At 43.3% G+C, this 17,790-nt stretch overlaps 1 protein-coding gene across 1 annotated transcript; it reads right to left on the minus strand.

Moving 5' to 3' along the window:
• Positions 1-859: 859 nt before the first annotated feature.
• Positions 860-13,655, minus strand: RAB39A (RAB39A, member RAS oncogene family). The gene is made up of 2 exons (XM_082067681.1): positions 13,259-13,655; positions 860-4,202 (listed from the first exon to the last, which is right to left on the minus strand). The coding sequence occupies exons 1-2, from the start codon at positions 13,579-13,581 to the stop codon at positions 3,776-3,778; spliced, it is 750 nt and encodes a 249-aa protein (XP_081923807.1). The 5' UTR covers positions 13,582-13,655; the 3' UTR covers positions 860-3,775.
• Positions 13,656-17,790: the final 4,135 nt, after the last annotated feature.

Raw genomic sequence — 17,790 nt, forward strand, 5'->3', positions numbered from 1 at the left:
CATATAGAGTATAAACCCTCAGCCCTCCTTCTTTTTCTCCAAGGCTGAATGAAGGTTGCTGAGACTGCTGTGCCAGCTCTGGGCGAAGGGCAAGGCAGGAGATTTGGAAGAGCTGTTGTCCCGTGCCGGGGTCCACAGCTGGGGAAGCAGCACTCTCTCTGGGTGCTAATTCTGTACAAAGAGGGCAGTGAAGCATGTATTCTACAATGGAGACGAAAGGCTGACACTGAAATGTTTGTGGGCACTGTGCATTCACCTGTTTTTGCTGTGAGTGGGGCAGCTTGGGTACCAGTAAGAATTTGGCTGTGGCAGACGGGGTCTCAGCACAGAGCAACCGCAAAGCACCTGGGCGCTCAGTCAAGCTGGATTCTTTTATGTGAGCACAGGACAGTCACCAGCTTTAAGTTAGATTGGTAAATCTACTCCATGGCAGAAGCATGAATAAATAGTATTAGCATATACTACCTCAATTTTTTTACTTGGTTTGTTCTCAGGGTGTGTGGCTAGGTTCTGCTTCCTACACGGGACAGATGCCAAAATATCTGAAGAATTCCTGTGTAAAACATTTAAATTATAGAGGAAGGTATGTTTTTTCTTATTAAACTTAAAAGCAACAAAAGTTTAAACATTTTAGGAGTCCAAAACAATACTTTATATGCATTCTTTTGCCAGGCCTATGAATGCAAATACAAACTGTTTACTATTTCAACAGTTTTTCCCTTTTCCTAACTGGGATTTACTAAACTTTAATTTGCAAAATTGTGGTGTTTTCTTAAATAATTTCTACTTCTTAATTTGACTGCCAAATGAGATTTCTCTAATTTCTGGAAATTTCATTCTGGTATCAATATTTGCCCTTCCTTGGTGGAAAAAAAAGAGTATAAATGCATTGAACTATAATCCGTTCTGCAGCCTGTTCAAGCTGTTACTTATATACTGTACTGCAAAGCATCTGAAAACAAAATGATGGATTTCAACAAACCTTCTATTTATCAGACATTTCTATTAACTGCAAATGTGTAGTGACAAAGTACAATAGTGGTTTAATATATCATCAAGATAGACAATGTTTGCGTGTACATGTTAATCTACATTTTTAGAAATTACTAATAAGACAGCTATGTGCACAGTACTTGAAAATGCAGTGAGCTTCTTTTCCAGTTGCATTGACAACACCAGTTCCTTACACAGTTGAATCTGGTTAAAAGCTCTATTCCCAGTGTGATCAATGTGACGCTACGGGTACGACACTGACAGCAGAGATCATTAAGGCTCTGTTCTGATGAGTGTTTCTTTCTCTGTGAACATCTCCCTCCCGCTCCCTTCCTCTCCCAGTCCCTCCCACAACAGCACACGCAATTTTTTTCAGACAGAAGGAAAAGCTCATTGTCTCCGGAGTATTCAGGAAGAAAAGTTTAAGATAAAAGATTTTAACCTGAAAGTACTGAAATATGTAATGAAATGCAGATTCATAGTAGTAGCAATACCTGATACTTATAAAGCTGTTTTAATTTTTTTTTTTTTTTTTTGGTATGGCAGAAGAAACCAGTATCCACATTCCATGGTGCTAAACACTCTACAACAGGCAGCACACGGAGAAAAGAGTCCAGACTGAAGATCATCCAGTCGTATTGGGTCTCAGCAGTCTTTGTGAATTCGAGGAAGAACCATCATCTCTATTTTTGAGATACAGATGAGGCACAGAAAATGTAAATGCCTTGCTCAGAAACATACAATGAAGCAGTGGTAGACTTTGGGTCTGTTGACTCTCCAGCCACTGATTTATTTGTTGGCCCATTCTGTCCTCTTAAACAACTAAGAGAAGAACTTCTAAGATAAAGAACAAGGGCCTGGTATTGCAGGGGAATTAGTGTCAAACGCACACAGCCTGATTCTGCACTACCTTTTGGCATCTGCGGTCACTTAAGTTTACATAAAGAGGGCCTAAAATGCCCTTAAATGAAAATGGATTTGGTGTGAGCGACTAACATATGTAGTTTAACAGAGAATCAGACTCACAGCAATTACTTTGTGGCATGCTGAGACTAGAATTAACTAGCTGTTTTAACTGCTAATGAATTAAGGCTGATTCCTGTTTATATTAAGGCCTCTGTATCTTTCTATGACAGTGTAACTTTGTCTCAGTGCAAGTGAGACTCAGACTATTGAAAAAATTAACCTTTCAGTTCCCTTTGAAGTCAATAATTTTAGTGGCCTTAAATGAATAAAATAACTGGAACTAAACAACCTGCCTCTATACTATGGAATATTTACAAATTGATTGTAAAAGGACATAAATATAACCTGAGGGAAAACCAATTATATGTTTGTTGAAGAAAAAAGTTAGATTAGATAGACTTGTTGCCTGGTCTTGAAGATGGAGAACACAGTAACACACCTTTATATGCAGATAAATGGCTTGATGTTTGGAGGTTATAAGTATGCCCACATAAATGTAGATGCTTATCAACTCTGGAGATCAAGGCATATTGTTATACTACTACAATAAAATAGAAGTAGAGTTATTTGGTATTTAAGTGTTAGACATATAGGGCAGTTTGTAGAAAGCTAGAGTGTGTTATGTTCAGAGGAGTAAGAAGATGACCTCAAGCTCAGAAAAATGCAACATGATCACAGATTTCTCCTATTATTATTGTAATTAAAGAGATATTATGTGTTGCTTTCTTAGAATAGGGTTCTCCAACTTTGCTCTCTGTAGCCAAGCATTATTTTAGAAATTCTCTCCTCTCTCCGAACACTCTATTCATAACAGTGTTGGTTTTAAAACCTTCATTTTGTAGACAACAGATTAACATTTGCTGGCTGAGAATAAAACAATCCTTGCTCTATTCAACTTTAAGGCCTGGGTCCCCATGGGCTGCAGCACTTCTAAACTTATTTTTACTTCTAGTTAGAAGTAGGTTTATTTTTTAAAGCTAATATGGAATTTGTTTGTGTAAATTAAAATAATTCCCTAGGCATCAGTGTGTCTACGATAATCACCCAGCTGAGGATCCAGCCTCCAAAATGTAACTCCAGTGGTTAGGAAATCTGTTTTGCATACAAGTCAAATAACAGCTGGATCACGTGATGTTACATTTAGTTTCACTGGCAATTCAGAAAATATTTAGTAATAAATTTCATTGCTTCTATTTCCCATTTTCATATACAAATAAATCATCTTTTCTAAAACATTCTTTAGTAAGGCTTGTATTCATAGTCATATCAAAAGCGTTTGCTACTGGAGCAATCTTTCAGCTTGCTTTCTTTAGAGTTACCTTTACTATGAAACTCTACAGCATTCTAAACTTTAACGGTCATTAGCAACCCTGCATTTGAGTAAAGAATCACATTAAAAAAGTATAAGGTATAATATTTTCTTGTCCAAAACTAAGGCAAGATGAACAAAAGTATTGAGCTCATCTGATCTTCACCTAGCAAGCCTTGATTTTAAACAGTATTCAAAATACAAAGCCCAAGAAAAGATGTTGTCACAATGATTATTGCGCTCAGTGTTTTGCTACAGGATTGGGTTTTCCTTTAGCAATGTATCATTTCTTTTCCTGAAGACCACACAAAGTTATTGTACTCTGTAAAAGAAGAAAAGCACTTAAAGTTTTATGAAGTTATGACCTAGACAGAAGGATAAAAAAACAAATTACCATTCTATGATTCAGCTATGTCATGATCTAGTATTGTTTCAAAATTATTATTCTGTTATTTATGTTGGCATCATCTTCTGAACATCCGATGCACTCTTTGGCATGCTACAAATTCAGCAGACACACTGTCTTCTGGGCTTTACAGCTTCTTCTGACGAATGTACAACATTTGGAACAAAGCCGCTCTTGACACCTTCCCATCCATCTTGTATTGAGATTTCTCCTTTTTTTACAAGTTCATAGATGTCTCGTGTAAGAATTGTAAAGGACTCTTCAACATTCGTGGCATCTTTTGCTGAAGTTTCTATATATTTCATACCACAGTCAGATGACAGCTTTTCAGCTTCTTCTCTTGTAACCTCACGCTGTGACACTAAGTCACATTTGTGTCCTACTAACAGGAACACAATCTGAAAGGGCTGCACATGCATTTTTGCTTCCTCTAGCCAGTCTTTCACATGTTCAAAAGATCGTCGATTTGTGATGTCAAATACTAGTAAGCCACCCACAGAATTCCGGTAGTAAGATCGTGTTATTGATCTGCGAAGGAGGAAAAAGATAAATTAAAATACATTTTCACTTTATTTGTAAATAGGTTACTTTTCCATGTGGCAATGTGTGCTTAGCTACTATAAGCTTCATGAAATACCTTTGATTTTTGAAAACTAATTAGAATTTATTAATTTACCCTGTACACACAAAAATATTGCTTTTTCTTTTTTCTTCCTTTCAAAAGTCACTTTCTAAACATTCTTGAAGCCAACATCTCCACTGTGAATTTTGAATGCTGAATTATTCTACAAACTACTTTTTATTACCAAACTGTGCCACATCTTCACAGAACAGAATGCGTATATTTATTTGTCAAAACCTTGTTAGTGTTGAAGTCTGAGTCCTTCAGCTTTATACAAACATGCACTTCACTTATTTCAAACTGAAATATGTAGGCAGATTTGAGAAATCTGAAGGCTAAGCTTGCCAACGTACAAGTGCTTCCTTTTGTATTCCTTGCAGAAAAATTCTTTGATAGAAAAATGTGTAGAGATAATCATAATTCTTTGTGCTTGCAGAAGTCAACAGGTAACAGACTAAGAAAGGAAACTCCCTAAACAAAACCATCCAAAAGTAACTGAGCCAGGCAAACACACACGTTACAGCCTTGGCAAGTAACACTTCTACCCCCAGCGTCTCTCTCATGCAGAGGTTCCAAAGCTCTTTATAATTGAATTTACTCCTTTTTGGCATGAGGCTTCCTGGACTGGAAACAAATACTTTCTACTTTGAGCCCTCTGTGTTCCAGAGCATGCACTGGAAGGAATTTTGGAAGGAAGAAAGTCTTCCTCTGCTTGAAAAGATTATTAATATGCGCTAGAAGAAGAAAAAAAAAAAGCTTGTTAGAATGTAGAGAGAAAAAGACAAAGTGCAAGTCTCTAATCATGGCCAACAGGGGAGGATGAAGAAGGTGACAAGAGACATTTTAAAGGAACTGACGGCCTACCAAGGAGTGGACACCAGCACTCATTATCAACATAAATATATAGCTAGTGTATACATAAGTATTCTCCAGCTGAAATGAGATAAACAATCTCTATTAACAGTCAGTATTTGAAATTATAGTTTAGCCAATAATTAGTTCCATGATTATGAAGAGGATGCAGCCTTGAAATTTTGGAATCAGAATGAACTGTACACAGTAAAGTATCTTTCCATAACAGTAGCTCCCTCTGATTTTCAGTTCATTGCATTTCATACAGTGTTCTAAAACAATTTGAACATATACATATAATTAGCAGCAGTAGTCATATTACAGATAGGCAAGTGCACAGCTAGATAAGGCTTAGGTTCCTTGGCATACCTAAATTCATTTAGCCACGGCAAATGCTATTTGAAATGGTTTTATTTAGATAACAGGGAGGGATTGCTTTCCCTAATGTTTAAATTAAAGAACTTTTCTACATTCCCAGCAATAGAGTCCATGCAGTATCTCTCTGAACAGTTTGAATACGAAGACAACTGGATCTTACCCTCAGATTAATTAAAATAGCCTGGATATGAAAAATGACACATGGTATCACAAAATTATTTAAAACCATAAATGAGAGGTGTCACATTTTGTGAAGTATTAAATAAAGATGCTGTAAAGATCTGTTTCACGTTTTCTCAAGCATTTTGTTTTGCTGTTGAGCAGCGGCAAACACAAATGAGTACATTAAAATAATTCAGGTGGTTATAGACAAAGCAAAAGTGGCTGACAAAATGGGAATCAATTTGGAGAAGTGGAAGAAAATGCAACTTATTTTCACTTAAAAAATGTTGAAAACAATTATGCCAAAGAAGCGCATTAGCCAGGGAAGAAAGTAGGTTAGTATTGAAAATGCAGTGTGTCGTTTACCAAGCATTTCTATATACAACGTCACATATCTATAAACTGGAGTACTGAAAACAGCCCTTTATATGTTACTGGGCTCTTAACCACAGCAGTCAGTACCCTTATCTGTTGTATAATAACTCACTTCTCCAGAGATATGCTAATTTACACTAGCTGATGTTCTAAGCCATTATATTTAATTATGTGTATGTATGGCCTGTAACAAGGATGATTAAAAAGCATCTGTAACTTGGGGATGTACATCACAAACACTGGGTCATTTTTCTATAATTTTGGTATATATAATTTGAAATTAGTTTTCTCACTACAAAAAAGGGTTTATATACTAGAGATGCTCTTGAAAACAGTAACAAAAAAAAGCAACACAGTTTTAAAGTTGCATATGATACATATGATGTCATGTAATGTGATTGTCTAACTCTGAGAAAAGGATGATGTTTGTTAAAATATGGTCTACAAATATTTGAATAATTTAACTATTAAGGTGAGTTATTATTTGCAGTTATATTTTAAAATAAGGTATTCCTGACAAATATGACAAAATTTTGAAGCAAAAAGTTTAAACCATCAAATGGGAAAAATGTCTGGGCATGTGAATGTGGTAGGTTGTTCAACAAGGTTTGAAACATCTTACAGATGCAAAATATTTGACTTAAATACAACAATCAGAGTAGATTAGATATTAGACGTATTTTTAGTAGACAGCTTAGAGTTATTTGGAAAATGAACTGTGTGAAGTGGATGTACTTCTGGTCACTTACGCCCTGCATCACACCTACTTAGATGCTCTGGTAGGTCTCTCTGTTTTGGTTTGTTTTTTGCTTTATAAAACTATGTGCAAGGGCATTTTTACCTCTTACTAATATTGTTGCCAAAGGTTATAGGACTTTTAAGTGCCTTCAATAAGGTTTAGGCAGAACCGTAACACCAACACCTGAAGCTGTGCTCCACTCCGCTGCGTATCTACCCCTGGTTCCTGAAGAAGTTCCCTGGGGACCTGAGTGCTTTGCCCAGGCTGCGAGCTGCTCAGCGGGGACAGCCCGGACATCCCTCATAGCTCAAGTCCAAGCTGAAAACAAACCATTGCTCCAGGTGAGTGCCCAGAACGGTTCTGCTTGGGATGGTTTTTCAAGAGCACACCTGCACCCTCAGGTGGGTTCAAGCTCCTCTGAAAATGCAGAGGAACTTTCTCTTTTTAGCATGGTGGAGACACCTATCTTTCACACAGGCTCCTCATGCGCTGCTTCACAAGGCACAGGTCAGTGTTCACAGAGCCCACGGTACAGAGGCTGCTGAAGGGGTTTTCCTCAGAAGATGTAAAACTTTATAGACTTCACAGGCCATGTCAATGTACTGCACAACTTCACTGAAAAGCTTGATGATGAGAGTGCATGGCAGCCAACAAAACATAAGGAGGGCTGACAGTAAAAGGCTCTTCATGCAACAGCTGGTAGATTTGTCGATCTCCTTGGGAAAGATCTTCTGAATGCGAAGAGTTTATCTGTGCTCCATGGAACACTGAACAAGTACTGAACAAGAGACTGAGTGAGCTTCAGTCTCCAGAAGTCCCTCAAGTTGAAAGTACAGGCTAGCAGAGTACTGAGGAGAATTCAAAGACTCTATCAGAGACAAGATATCTGACTATGGACCACAGACTGATTAATCAGAGTGGCCTTTCTTGTGTTCTTTCACAAGCAGGGAATCAACTCACATGATTTCAGTACCTAAAGGGGACCTACAAGAAAGCTGCAGAGAGAACAGCATAGGGGAAAGGGACCTGGAGGTCCTGGTGGACAGCAGGATAACCATGAGCAAGCACTGTGCCCTTGTGGCCAGGAAGGCCAATGGCATCCTGGGGTGTATTAGAAGGGGGGTGGTTAGTAGGTCCAGAGAGGTTCTCCTTCCCCTCTACTCTGCCCTGGTGAGACCACATCTGGAATATTGTGTCCAGTTCTGGGCCCCTCAGTTGAAGAAGGACAGGGAACTGCTGGAGAGAGTCCAGCGCAGAGCAACAAAGATGATTAAGGGAGTGGAATATCTCCCGTATGAGGAAAGGCTGAGGGAGCTGGGGCTCTTTAGCTTGGAGAAGAGGAGACTGAGGGGTGACCTCATTAATGTTTATAAATATGTAAAGGGTGAGTGTCATGAGGATGAAGCCAGGCTCTTCTCGGTGACAAACAATGGTAGGACAAGGGGTGATGGGTTCAAACTGGAACACAAGAGGTTCCACTTAAATTTAAGAAGAAACTTCTTCTCAGTGAGGGTGACAGACACTGGAACAGCCTGCCCAGGGGGGTTGTGGAGTCTCCTACTCTGGAGATATTCAAAACTCACCTGGACACCTTCCTGTGTAACCTCATCTGGGTGTTCCTGCTCCAGCAGGGGGATTGGACTAGATGATCTTTCAAGGTCCCTTCCAATCCCTAACATTCTGTGATTCTGTGATTTTCTACAAGGGCATGTTGACAGGACAAGGGGTAATGGCTTTAAACTGAAGGAGGGTAGAACAGGTTAGCTACAAGGAAGAAATTCTTCCCCATAAGGGTGGTGAGGCACTGGAACGGGCTGCCCAGAGAAGCTGTGGATGCCCCATCTCTGGGAGTGTTCAAGGCCAGGCTGGACGGGGCTTTGGGCAACCTGGTCTAGTGGAAGGTGTCCCTGCCCATGGCAGGGGGGGTTGGAACTGGATGATATTTAAGACCTCTTCCAACCCAAACCATTCTATGATTCTACATTTATACACACTTCAGCACTGCAAGATCGGACTCTAAAAGCAAAATTAAGTTTTTAACTCCCTCATTGTCACTTTTTGAACAGAAAGATAAAAACCCCTAGGGTCCTGCAAGTTTTCCAAGTTACGATGAGGCACTTGTGACAGGTCATGTTTTATGTAGTCCAACTTATTCATAAAGGATGTTCAAATTTCTGTTTCTCAAATTACCCCCTTACAGATCCTAAATTCTTGTTGAGAAGGTGGCTTTTTGTGTAAACTTTGGTACAGGTCATTAATGACATTAAATTAACATTGTGGAAGGGAATGTGTTACTTGCAGCACCATGATTAATTTTCTATGGGGAAGGAGGGAGAGAGGAATCCTTTCTTTAGAAGAAAGAAGGAAAGCCTTAAGATAGGGACAAGGTGGGAGTAGGGTGAAAAAGTAATGGCCTTTTTCCTACGACTGTGGAGACAGCATTGAAGCCTGGCATCTCCTTCCAGAAAAATGCTCAGAGGAGATGCTGGTTGGAAGTGGGAAGCAGAACTTCTTCCAGATGTAGAATCTGGAAAATCTGCCCATGACTTCGAATGAAAGAGGGACTGAACTCTTAAATCCATCCCTGCAATCTGTCTTCATTCACGTCTTATCTCTCTGCCTAAAACACTGTGTTTTTCTTCTGTTCTTTTGTGCCCAGTACTTCCCCGCTGCCTCCTCTCTCAGCTTCTCTTCCACAGAAGACTCTGAACCCGTCTGTAAGTGATAGCTCATGGAAGTGCCCAAACCAACGTGTCTGCCTGGGCCTTTCTTCAGGGTGCAAACTGGTATTTCAGGAGGGTGTTGCCAGCTTCCCATGGCTACACAAAATGAAAGGAAACAACCCTCCTCGTTAATAGAGGTGACAGTAAGCCCTTGGTGACCGGAGCCTACGTGCCTGTGCAGCTCCTGCTCTTACAGGCTGGAGTCTGTGTGTCACGCCAGCCATTGATGATGGGCGTGCTACAGCCTCCAGTCAGTCCACGCTAAATGTGTTAACTATTATATCATCTTTACCTGAGAGTAACAAAAATTGACATAAGCATTATTGAAAAGGTAATTCTTATTTTCTCTCCCACTCCATATACATAAATCAGAGATTACAAAGCTCTTTATCTATGCTGTTGTTGAATACGGACTGTCCTGGCACCCTCAAGACCATCCTAAGTATTTGTTTTCAGCAACAATACTTGTATGAATAATATTTTTGCTTGTTTTGTATAATGATTGGCATTTGTAATAAATGAAATGTAAATACAGATAAAGGGTTGGAGAAAATCAGTTCTTCCCTATTAGAATATGCTAGAAAGGTAAGATTGAGGTAAGTATTAAAAGGGAACCACAACACTTTGATGTTGAATGCTGTAAGGTTCCTCCATATGGTTCTGTACTTGAAATTGCTGGAGGTGAGACTGCTTCTCGAGAAGTTATACATTGTGATCTACAATAATGATACGTTAGAAAGCTTTTCCAAAGGATAACTTTGAAGTCTTTAGTTTTAATTGGGAATATTTGTTAAATGAAGATCCTAAGTTCTTTTGTAAATTATTACTTCCCACGTAGAGTATATGTTGGTTCCGCTAATTAATTCTGCCTAAACTACCATTATGGAAGGGGAAAATGCTGTTGAGAACAGAAGTAATACTCTTAGCTTAATCTAAATATTAGGTTAAAGATGTAAGACCCAAATTAATACTCTCAAGAAAAGCCTTGGTAAGATGATGGCCACTGAACAATTGTTTCTGAAAATGAATTAGAAGATTTATTAATCACATCAGACTATGGCTTTAGGGTGACTTCAAATCAGTCAGTGTTTCTTTCTCATTATGATCTTACTGATCTTTACCAGATGAACCAAACTTTCACTAAAAGCTTTATCTAATTTTGAAGACTTATTTTTATACTATGACTAAAGACTACACTGTCATGGTATTAAATTTGAAAATACATATTGCTTACTCAAAAAGAATAAGGATAGTGCTTTATTTTCAAGCCCTGTGTTAGAAACAGAATGTATCTAATGTCGTAGTCTACTAAAAAGTGGATTAATATAACTGAGGCATCCCCACAATATTGTGTCCCTATGTTACTGAAATGAACTCTCAATCTTAGTACCACGGCCAAGCATTTTATAGCCTTGGAAGTTTCATGATTTAAATATATTGTTGGATTTAAATACAGGAAAATTAAACAAACAAACAAAATCATAGCAAAGCAGACAACGTGAAACATAGCCAAAGCAGCAAATTGCTCTAAATGACGACTAAACTTAAGACAGACAGAAACCTAGGGTGTACCCCTCCTGAATTTTTCCAAAACAATTTCTCCAAGAAAATTAGTGCTCTCTTTCAAGAGAGTGTGCTGGCAGGTGTGCCACACCTTACTTTTCCCCTGGGAATGTCCCTAATGCCAGGGACCAAAAGCAGGGGGTGGTTATGCAGCCAGAAGTTTGCCCTGTGTGCAGGAAACTCCCCAGGGAGCTTTAAAGCCAGGTTTTACCTCCTCTAAAGTACCAATGCAAGCAAACTGCTTGGTGTTCCACAAAATTAGATTACTTCTTGGAATAATTAGTTCTTCCCCAAGACCATCTTTGCTTGTGATCTGTAATCATCTCCATTAGCAGAGAAGAGAATGTGCAAGATTTAAACCTGTGGTGTGCAACTGAGTAAAAAATTTATAATTTACTTGAGTAAGTGTAAAACAGGCTATACAATAAATGCTACGATATTGGGTACACCAACTGGTAATAAACTCCTAGCGGAAAAACAAACACAGATGTTTAAAGCTACTTCCTTCAGTTTGTATCTTCTGGGTAGTAGAAAAAACACCGATGCATACTAATGGTAAATGTAAAAGCAACTGACTGCATGACTCATCACTGTATATCCCCTGAGCATTCCTGGGTCAAAGGATAGCTATCATTTGATGTAAAATGTATGCAAAACTCTCTTCATTTGCATTCCTTTCAGTCAAGTGCCTTGTCATTGGCTGTCCCAGCTATTTGTCAGCAAATTCAAAATAAAGAGATTATACATTCTTAGTCACTTGTTACTTGTAGTTTACATTCTTTGCTGGAATGTACAAGGAGGGCGAAAAATGCTAAGAGCTTGCCATTATCACTGTTAATTTCCCGTCAGAAGCTTGCCTGCAAAAATATGTATAAAATTGTGACTCATGCAAGCCCAGGAAAGGTTTTTGTTGTTTAACTGTAATGCTTGTAATTGAAAAAAAAAAAAAAAGTGTTTGTGTCCCCTGCTAAGATAGTGAAATCCCACCTCTTCAGCTGAGTGCGAGAATCTGCACAACTGTTGCAGCAGAAGGCAGGGAGCATAAAGGAATCGATCCTTGCCATTGAAGAGACCCATTCCAACCCTGCTGCGAGCATCACCATAACAAGTGTGTGGGTCAGGTACCACGTATCGCAACAGACAGATGGGCACTTGTCTCCAACCCAAGTTCAAAGCTACTCAAGTCCAAGCTAAAATTCACTCACAACTTGCCTGAAGCGGGAAGCGCTACAGAAAGAGCAGAGCCACAAGAATGAGATAGTACCAGATGTATGCTGGGGAATGACCGTGACTCTTTTGGGGCAGGAAAAGAGGGTAGTTTTTCTACCTATTTGTGACAGAGAGAGGAAAGCAGAAGATTTAATAGTGCAGCATTTGAGCTAGTTGAGCTACGCTATAAATGACAGAGGTATTAGTGAAGGCTCCTGGCAACCATCAGTGCAGAGCAGGTGCAGAAGCAGATAAACACTAACAAGGGACGGTAGCTGGCTGCCCAGCGGCTTCCACATTGCCAAGGCACTGGTGCTTGCGGTGCTGCTGTGCTGAGGAGGATGAGCAGGGAGGTGGCCTGGTCTCTCCAGATTGCATGGGAGGGAGCGTTATGGCCGAGGAAAATACTGCAGGGGAGGATGAGTTCGGAGGTGATGACAAAGTAAGAAACATAGAGTGAAGCTGGGGCCTCCTGCTGAAAAGTGGGAAATAAAGGCAGAGGAAGGATTGCTGCGCTAGGTCCAGGGCTTCAGGGCAACTATCGGAGAGGGAAGGAGAAACACGACAAGGCCACTTGTTACCCCCTGGTGTGAGCTGGGAGGGGAAGGGCAGCTGTTCCCTGGTGGGTGTGAAGGAAAAGGGTGGGGAAAGAGGAAGCTCCTGGGTGTAGACTGGTGGGCAGAGGGGTGAGCAGGCCAGTGGGAAACAGGGGTGCTGGGCACGGGCAGGCAGTGGCGGTGAGGCTGGATGGCATCAGAGTGGGGGGCTGTTTCGGGGCTCAGCAGTCAGCTGGGTGCTTCAGTCAGAGTGAGCCGTGCTGGGGCGAAGGCAAAGCCTTTGGGCCAGGAGATGTGTCGGACGCTGAGGCGCAGGGGGGGCGGCGGGGTGTGCCCGGGGGCCGGGGGGTCTGGGGGCGGACGGGAAGGGTGAAGGGTGGAGGGGAAGCTCCCGGGTCCCGTACCTGAACCGCTCCTGCCCCGCCGTGTCCCAGAGCTGCAGCTTGACCCTCTTGCCGGGCTCGATCTCCACCAGCCGGGAGAAGAAGTCCACCCCCACGGTGGGGTCGGAGTGCAGCGGCCCCGGGAAGCGGCCCTCGGTGAAGCGGTGCAAGAGGCAGGACTTGCCCACGGTGGAGTCGCCCAGCACGATCAGCCGGAACTGGTAGATCCAAATCGCCGCGTCCATGGCGGCCCCGGCCTGGCCCGGCTCCGCCTTGGGGCTCTTCCTGGGGCTCCTGCGCGGCCGGAGCCTGCACCGCGCTCCGATCGCCCCAACGCCCGGCATGGGCGCAGCGGGCGGGCGGCGGCGGAGGCTGCGCGGGGCCCGGGGAGCCGCTCCCGCGGGTGCAGGACGGGGCCCCCGTGCCGGCCGCTCCAGGCGGGGCGGCGGCGGCGGGCGGGCGAGCCGGGGCCGGGTGCCCCCGCCCCGCTCCCGGGGCGCCGCGTCGGGCTCCCGCTGGCTGCCCGGGCGGGGCGGGGCGGGCGGTGCCCGCGGGCGCTGTCCCTTCAGCACCGCGCCGCCCCGCTCCCGCCTCCGGCCCTCGGGCCCCGGCTCCGCGCCCCCGCCCGGCTGCCCCCGGCCCTTCCGCCGCCGGCTGCGCGCCGGGGCCGCACCTCCCGCCCGCTCTGCGGTGGCGCGGCCGAGCCGCCCGCCGGGGCCTCCCACCATGCCGTCATGTGCGCCGCCAGACGGGCCCTCCCCCGCGGCGCGGCGGGCAGGGCGGGCAGCGAGCACCGCGGGGGGCTGCGGGGGGACCGCCGGCTGCCCGCCCGTGCGAGGACGCTGCCTTGCGGCTACAGCCCGTGCCTACTATCCAGCTCACCCAGCAGAACAAGTGTAGGGGTGGGCCAGGAGAGTGGGTGCTGGGGGCAGGGGGATCCAGGCCGGCCTGGAAAATCAGATGAGAGAGAACCGGGCTGTTAAAGTGTGAGATTTGCAAAGGAAAGCGGGAGCAGAAGGGAAATACCGAGAAAGGAGCAGAGGAACCGGATCCACATGTGAAAGCAGGTCAGGGAGCTGAGAGGAAGCTGTCTGTGGGGTGGCAGCTGGGCAGGGGCTGGCCAGGGACAGACCAACAAGTGCCAAGTGGCGAAAGGGAAAATGAATTATTGAACTAGGTACTCCCAGAGAGAACCATGCAAACTGCCTTGAGAAAAGGCTTAATACTGGAAATGAGAGGGACATGCACTCTTCATTTCCCGGTGGAACAAACTGCATGTATTGGGCCTTTGTGGAAGTATCTTTACCTATGGTAATAGAACAATTCTGTCAGTAGAGATGCCCGACAGAGCAATTTCTTTGCCCCCTGGGATCTTTCAGCTAAGTATTGTGCTACGAAGAATCTGCTGAGCAATAAATTCTTCAGATTTCTTTAAAAATCACAGAACCACATGGGATAAAAAACACTAACAGGCCTCAGATGGCTGGTAATGGCATTTGAGCCAAATAAGCAGAAATCCTAGGACTTCCCGTAAATAGAATTGCAGCAGCTTCTTCTGCAGATTGGGCTGGGGTGTGGGAAACGGGCAGAAAGCCTGCGAGCCGAGCAGAATGGGTTGGGTGAGCCGGGCAGTAGGTTGTTGCTGGCAGAAGGTCAGCAGCAAGTGGATACGCATATGAATGGGCACTTTGATAGTTAAAAAGGACAGGGAGAGGAGATGAGCGACTTTTTTCACACAGCCCGCTGTTTTTCTCTGTCAATGTTGGGCACAGATGCAGCTAAAACCATAATTGCCTGCGTCTGGTTAGGGGCGTATCTGAAGCCACATTTCTTTGGGAACTCTGTGGGGCAGTTTGTTATGACAAGCATTTTCATTGCCTCAGTCTAGTTTTGTTAGTCCAGTGTGTTACGTGGGCACCAGTGTGACTGGTGTGTTTCCCCGTGGGCTTGGGTAGACCGTACAGATCCACAGCGTGGATGAGTGAGACCACGGGCACCTTGGCCCTTCACCTGACCAAGGACAGGGTGAAGTCAGAAGAGGGGTTTGCATGCACCGCTCAGGAGATCATGTCCTCCAGCCCCAAAATGAGTCTGGGTGGGATGTACAAGTGTGGCTGGCCCTCAGAGACTCATCTGGTGACCCCAGAAGCTTCGAGCAGAGAGGTGGCTTGGCAGCCCAGACTCTATAAAAGGCACAGCCAGGAGCTGCCAGAGGGATTTATCTTGCTGTGCATGCTGAGCTGAAGCTGCAGGATGCCACCAGCTCCAAGAATCTGAGCTCTCCAGGGACCTTTTTACTGGGCAGTCAGTCTGCAGGACTTAGTGATTGTGTGTCCGCCTCTGTCTCTGAGTGTGTTTCCTCCTGAATCCTGCACATTTCTTCCCCTACTTTCACCAGCTACTCTTGTAAAAAAAAAAAAAAAAAATCAAACACACTTGACTCGTTGCTCCTTTGAGTAACAAGTAACATAAAGCAATGTACACTCAGAGTGTTCAGAAGGACAAAATCAGTCCAGTTCTTACAGTTCTACATGGGACATGATTACAAGTGATGATTTTTATGGATCTTTTCTAAGTGTTCTGACAAAAGTGGCACTTAGATACAAGAAGTATTGGCATATGAAACAGAGATGGGAGGTGTGTGATATTGGTAGCTCTGATACTTGCCAAATGTGAATAGGGCAAAATTTTAAGTGGACTTTGCTCATTGTATAATACCTAGATTAGTGTGTGGATCACCACCCTGGCTAACACCTACAGGTCTTCTAAGCCTCAAGTATGTGCTCACTAGCTTAGATGTACAGCAGATCGATGTCCTGTGCACATCTGGGCTGGAAGAACCTCATACTAATGAGTTACACAGCTCATTTCATTCCTAACAGGTGAGCAAAGTCAATTTGCCTGTGGCATTTACAGTTGAGCTGAATATGTTTGCAAATATTTTCTGGCTTCCAGAGTCTGGTCTGTCTAGCTAAGCTTGTGATTGTAGCACGACAGTGGTATACAAATCCACATACAATCCAAGCACAGCTTTACACCTTCATTTGGGAGCTTTTGAGTGTCATGTGTTAAATGCTACCTAGGGAACCTGCATTTGTCGTGTCTGCTGTGGAGTGGACAAGGACTCATGCAGTTTTTGTTAGTTTACCAGCGAGCACAGAGGCCTTGACAGCACGCAGTCCATCACAAATATCTCTGAGCAGCAGTAAGAAGCCATCAAAAACGGGTAGTACGCTAAAGCAGGAGCTGGAATGGTTAAAGCAGAGATGTTAAAGCAGCAACATGAACCTGACTTTCCCTCAGTTTCCACCACTTGGGCACTGGCAGCTTGAATTTGCTCTTCCCAGGAAAGGTGAATCGAACCTAAATTCTGGGAAATAATAAAAAAGCCAAACAAACCCAGACCTCCAAATCTACTGCATTATTAGCTAGATGACTGCACTAAGCCATAAATCCAAGACTGTGCAATCTAAAAATTCCTCATTTCTTTTCCCATTTTTGACTTGTCATGGATTTTCCTCAACCTTCAGTAAGTGGGTACTTCACCAGGGATTACATAGATCATAGTGCTCCTGAATAATGTGCGCATGTGATTACAGGGAAGTTTAGAGAATCATGGACAAAATTGATTCTCAACCTCAGTAAGCCTGAGACTGAGAAACTATGCTTTCTGCTGCCATGCAAGAACCTAAGAGGGACCAGTGTGGAAGCAAGATGCCATCCATGCCAGTTATAATTGGCTCTGCTATTGCTCTGGAGGCTGATACTCATTTTATCACAGATAAAGTTTCAATATGATGTAAGCTGTTGGAAGATGTTGCCAGGTATCATGGGGTTTTTTTGACAGACTAATACTGGAGATGGGATACTCCCTACTAACGAGCAATGACTCTCCTTCCTTTAAGACGTCATCAAGTCAGGTATGTTTCACCTGATGGGGGAAAGCACATTTCTTAACATTCTGGTAATGCTTCTTCTGCAGACTTCTTTTATGCACATGTATAAAATTAGTATCCAAGTAGCAGAACAGCACTAAAATCTCGTGTCTCCCCAGACACCAAAGGCAGTTGGGTAGGACAGGAAACCTGTAGGACACCGGGCCTGCTAACCCCATGGTCCACAGAAATCCTCACCAGCGGCAACAGGAGCAATGGGATGTTCCAGCTGCCCGTGTTCAACTTCTTGATCTTGCAGCCACGTGCCAGGGTTCACTTCTGAGCTCACTCTGTGGCTACAGCTCCACATCATGTGCCAGTTTTACAGTGGTAAGAAGTGACTGGATAGCAAAGAAGTGCAGAGCAAATATTCACCTGGCAAGATGGTGAAAAAAGCCCTGAGAAAAGGGAAATGTGTTGGAAAGTTTTGTGTTTATTGCTTAGCATCACCTTACTGCATTTGTTATTTGTTGCTGAAAGTTTATTCTGATCCTGTGTTTGGAACATCTGGAGCTCTTCACTGGTGAAGGAGAAAGGACTATTCTAGGAAAACATGGTAGGAGTCATAAGCTTCTTTCAGTTTATGGTATTATTAATGATTTTCTATATAGATTTAAA

Source organism: Streptopelia decaocto (assembly GCF_964273445.1).
Source record: "Streptopelia decaocto genome assembly, chromosome: 1".
In the NCBI taxonomy this organism is placed as follows: Eukaryota; Metazoa; Chordata; class Aves; order Columbiformes; family Columbidae; genus Streptopelia; species Streptopelia decaocto.

Excerpts from the sequence above, each read along its gene's own strand:
- RAB39A (XM_082067681.1), bottom strand. The coding sequence starts at position 13,581 with ATGCCGGGCGTTGGGGCGATCGGAGCGCGGTGCAGGCTCCGGCCGCGC. Across the intron at positions 4,203-13,258 it reads GCGGGGCAGGAGCGGTTCAG|ATCAATAACACGATCTTACT; the intron begins GTACGGGACCCG and ends CCTCCTTCGCAG.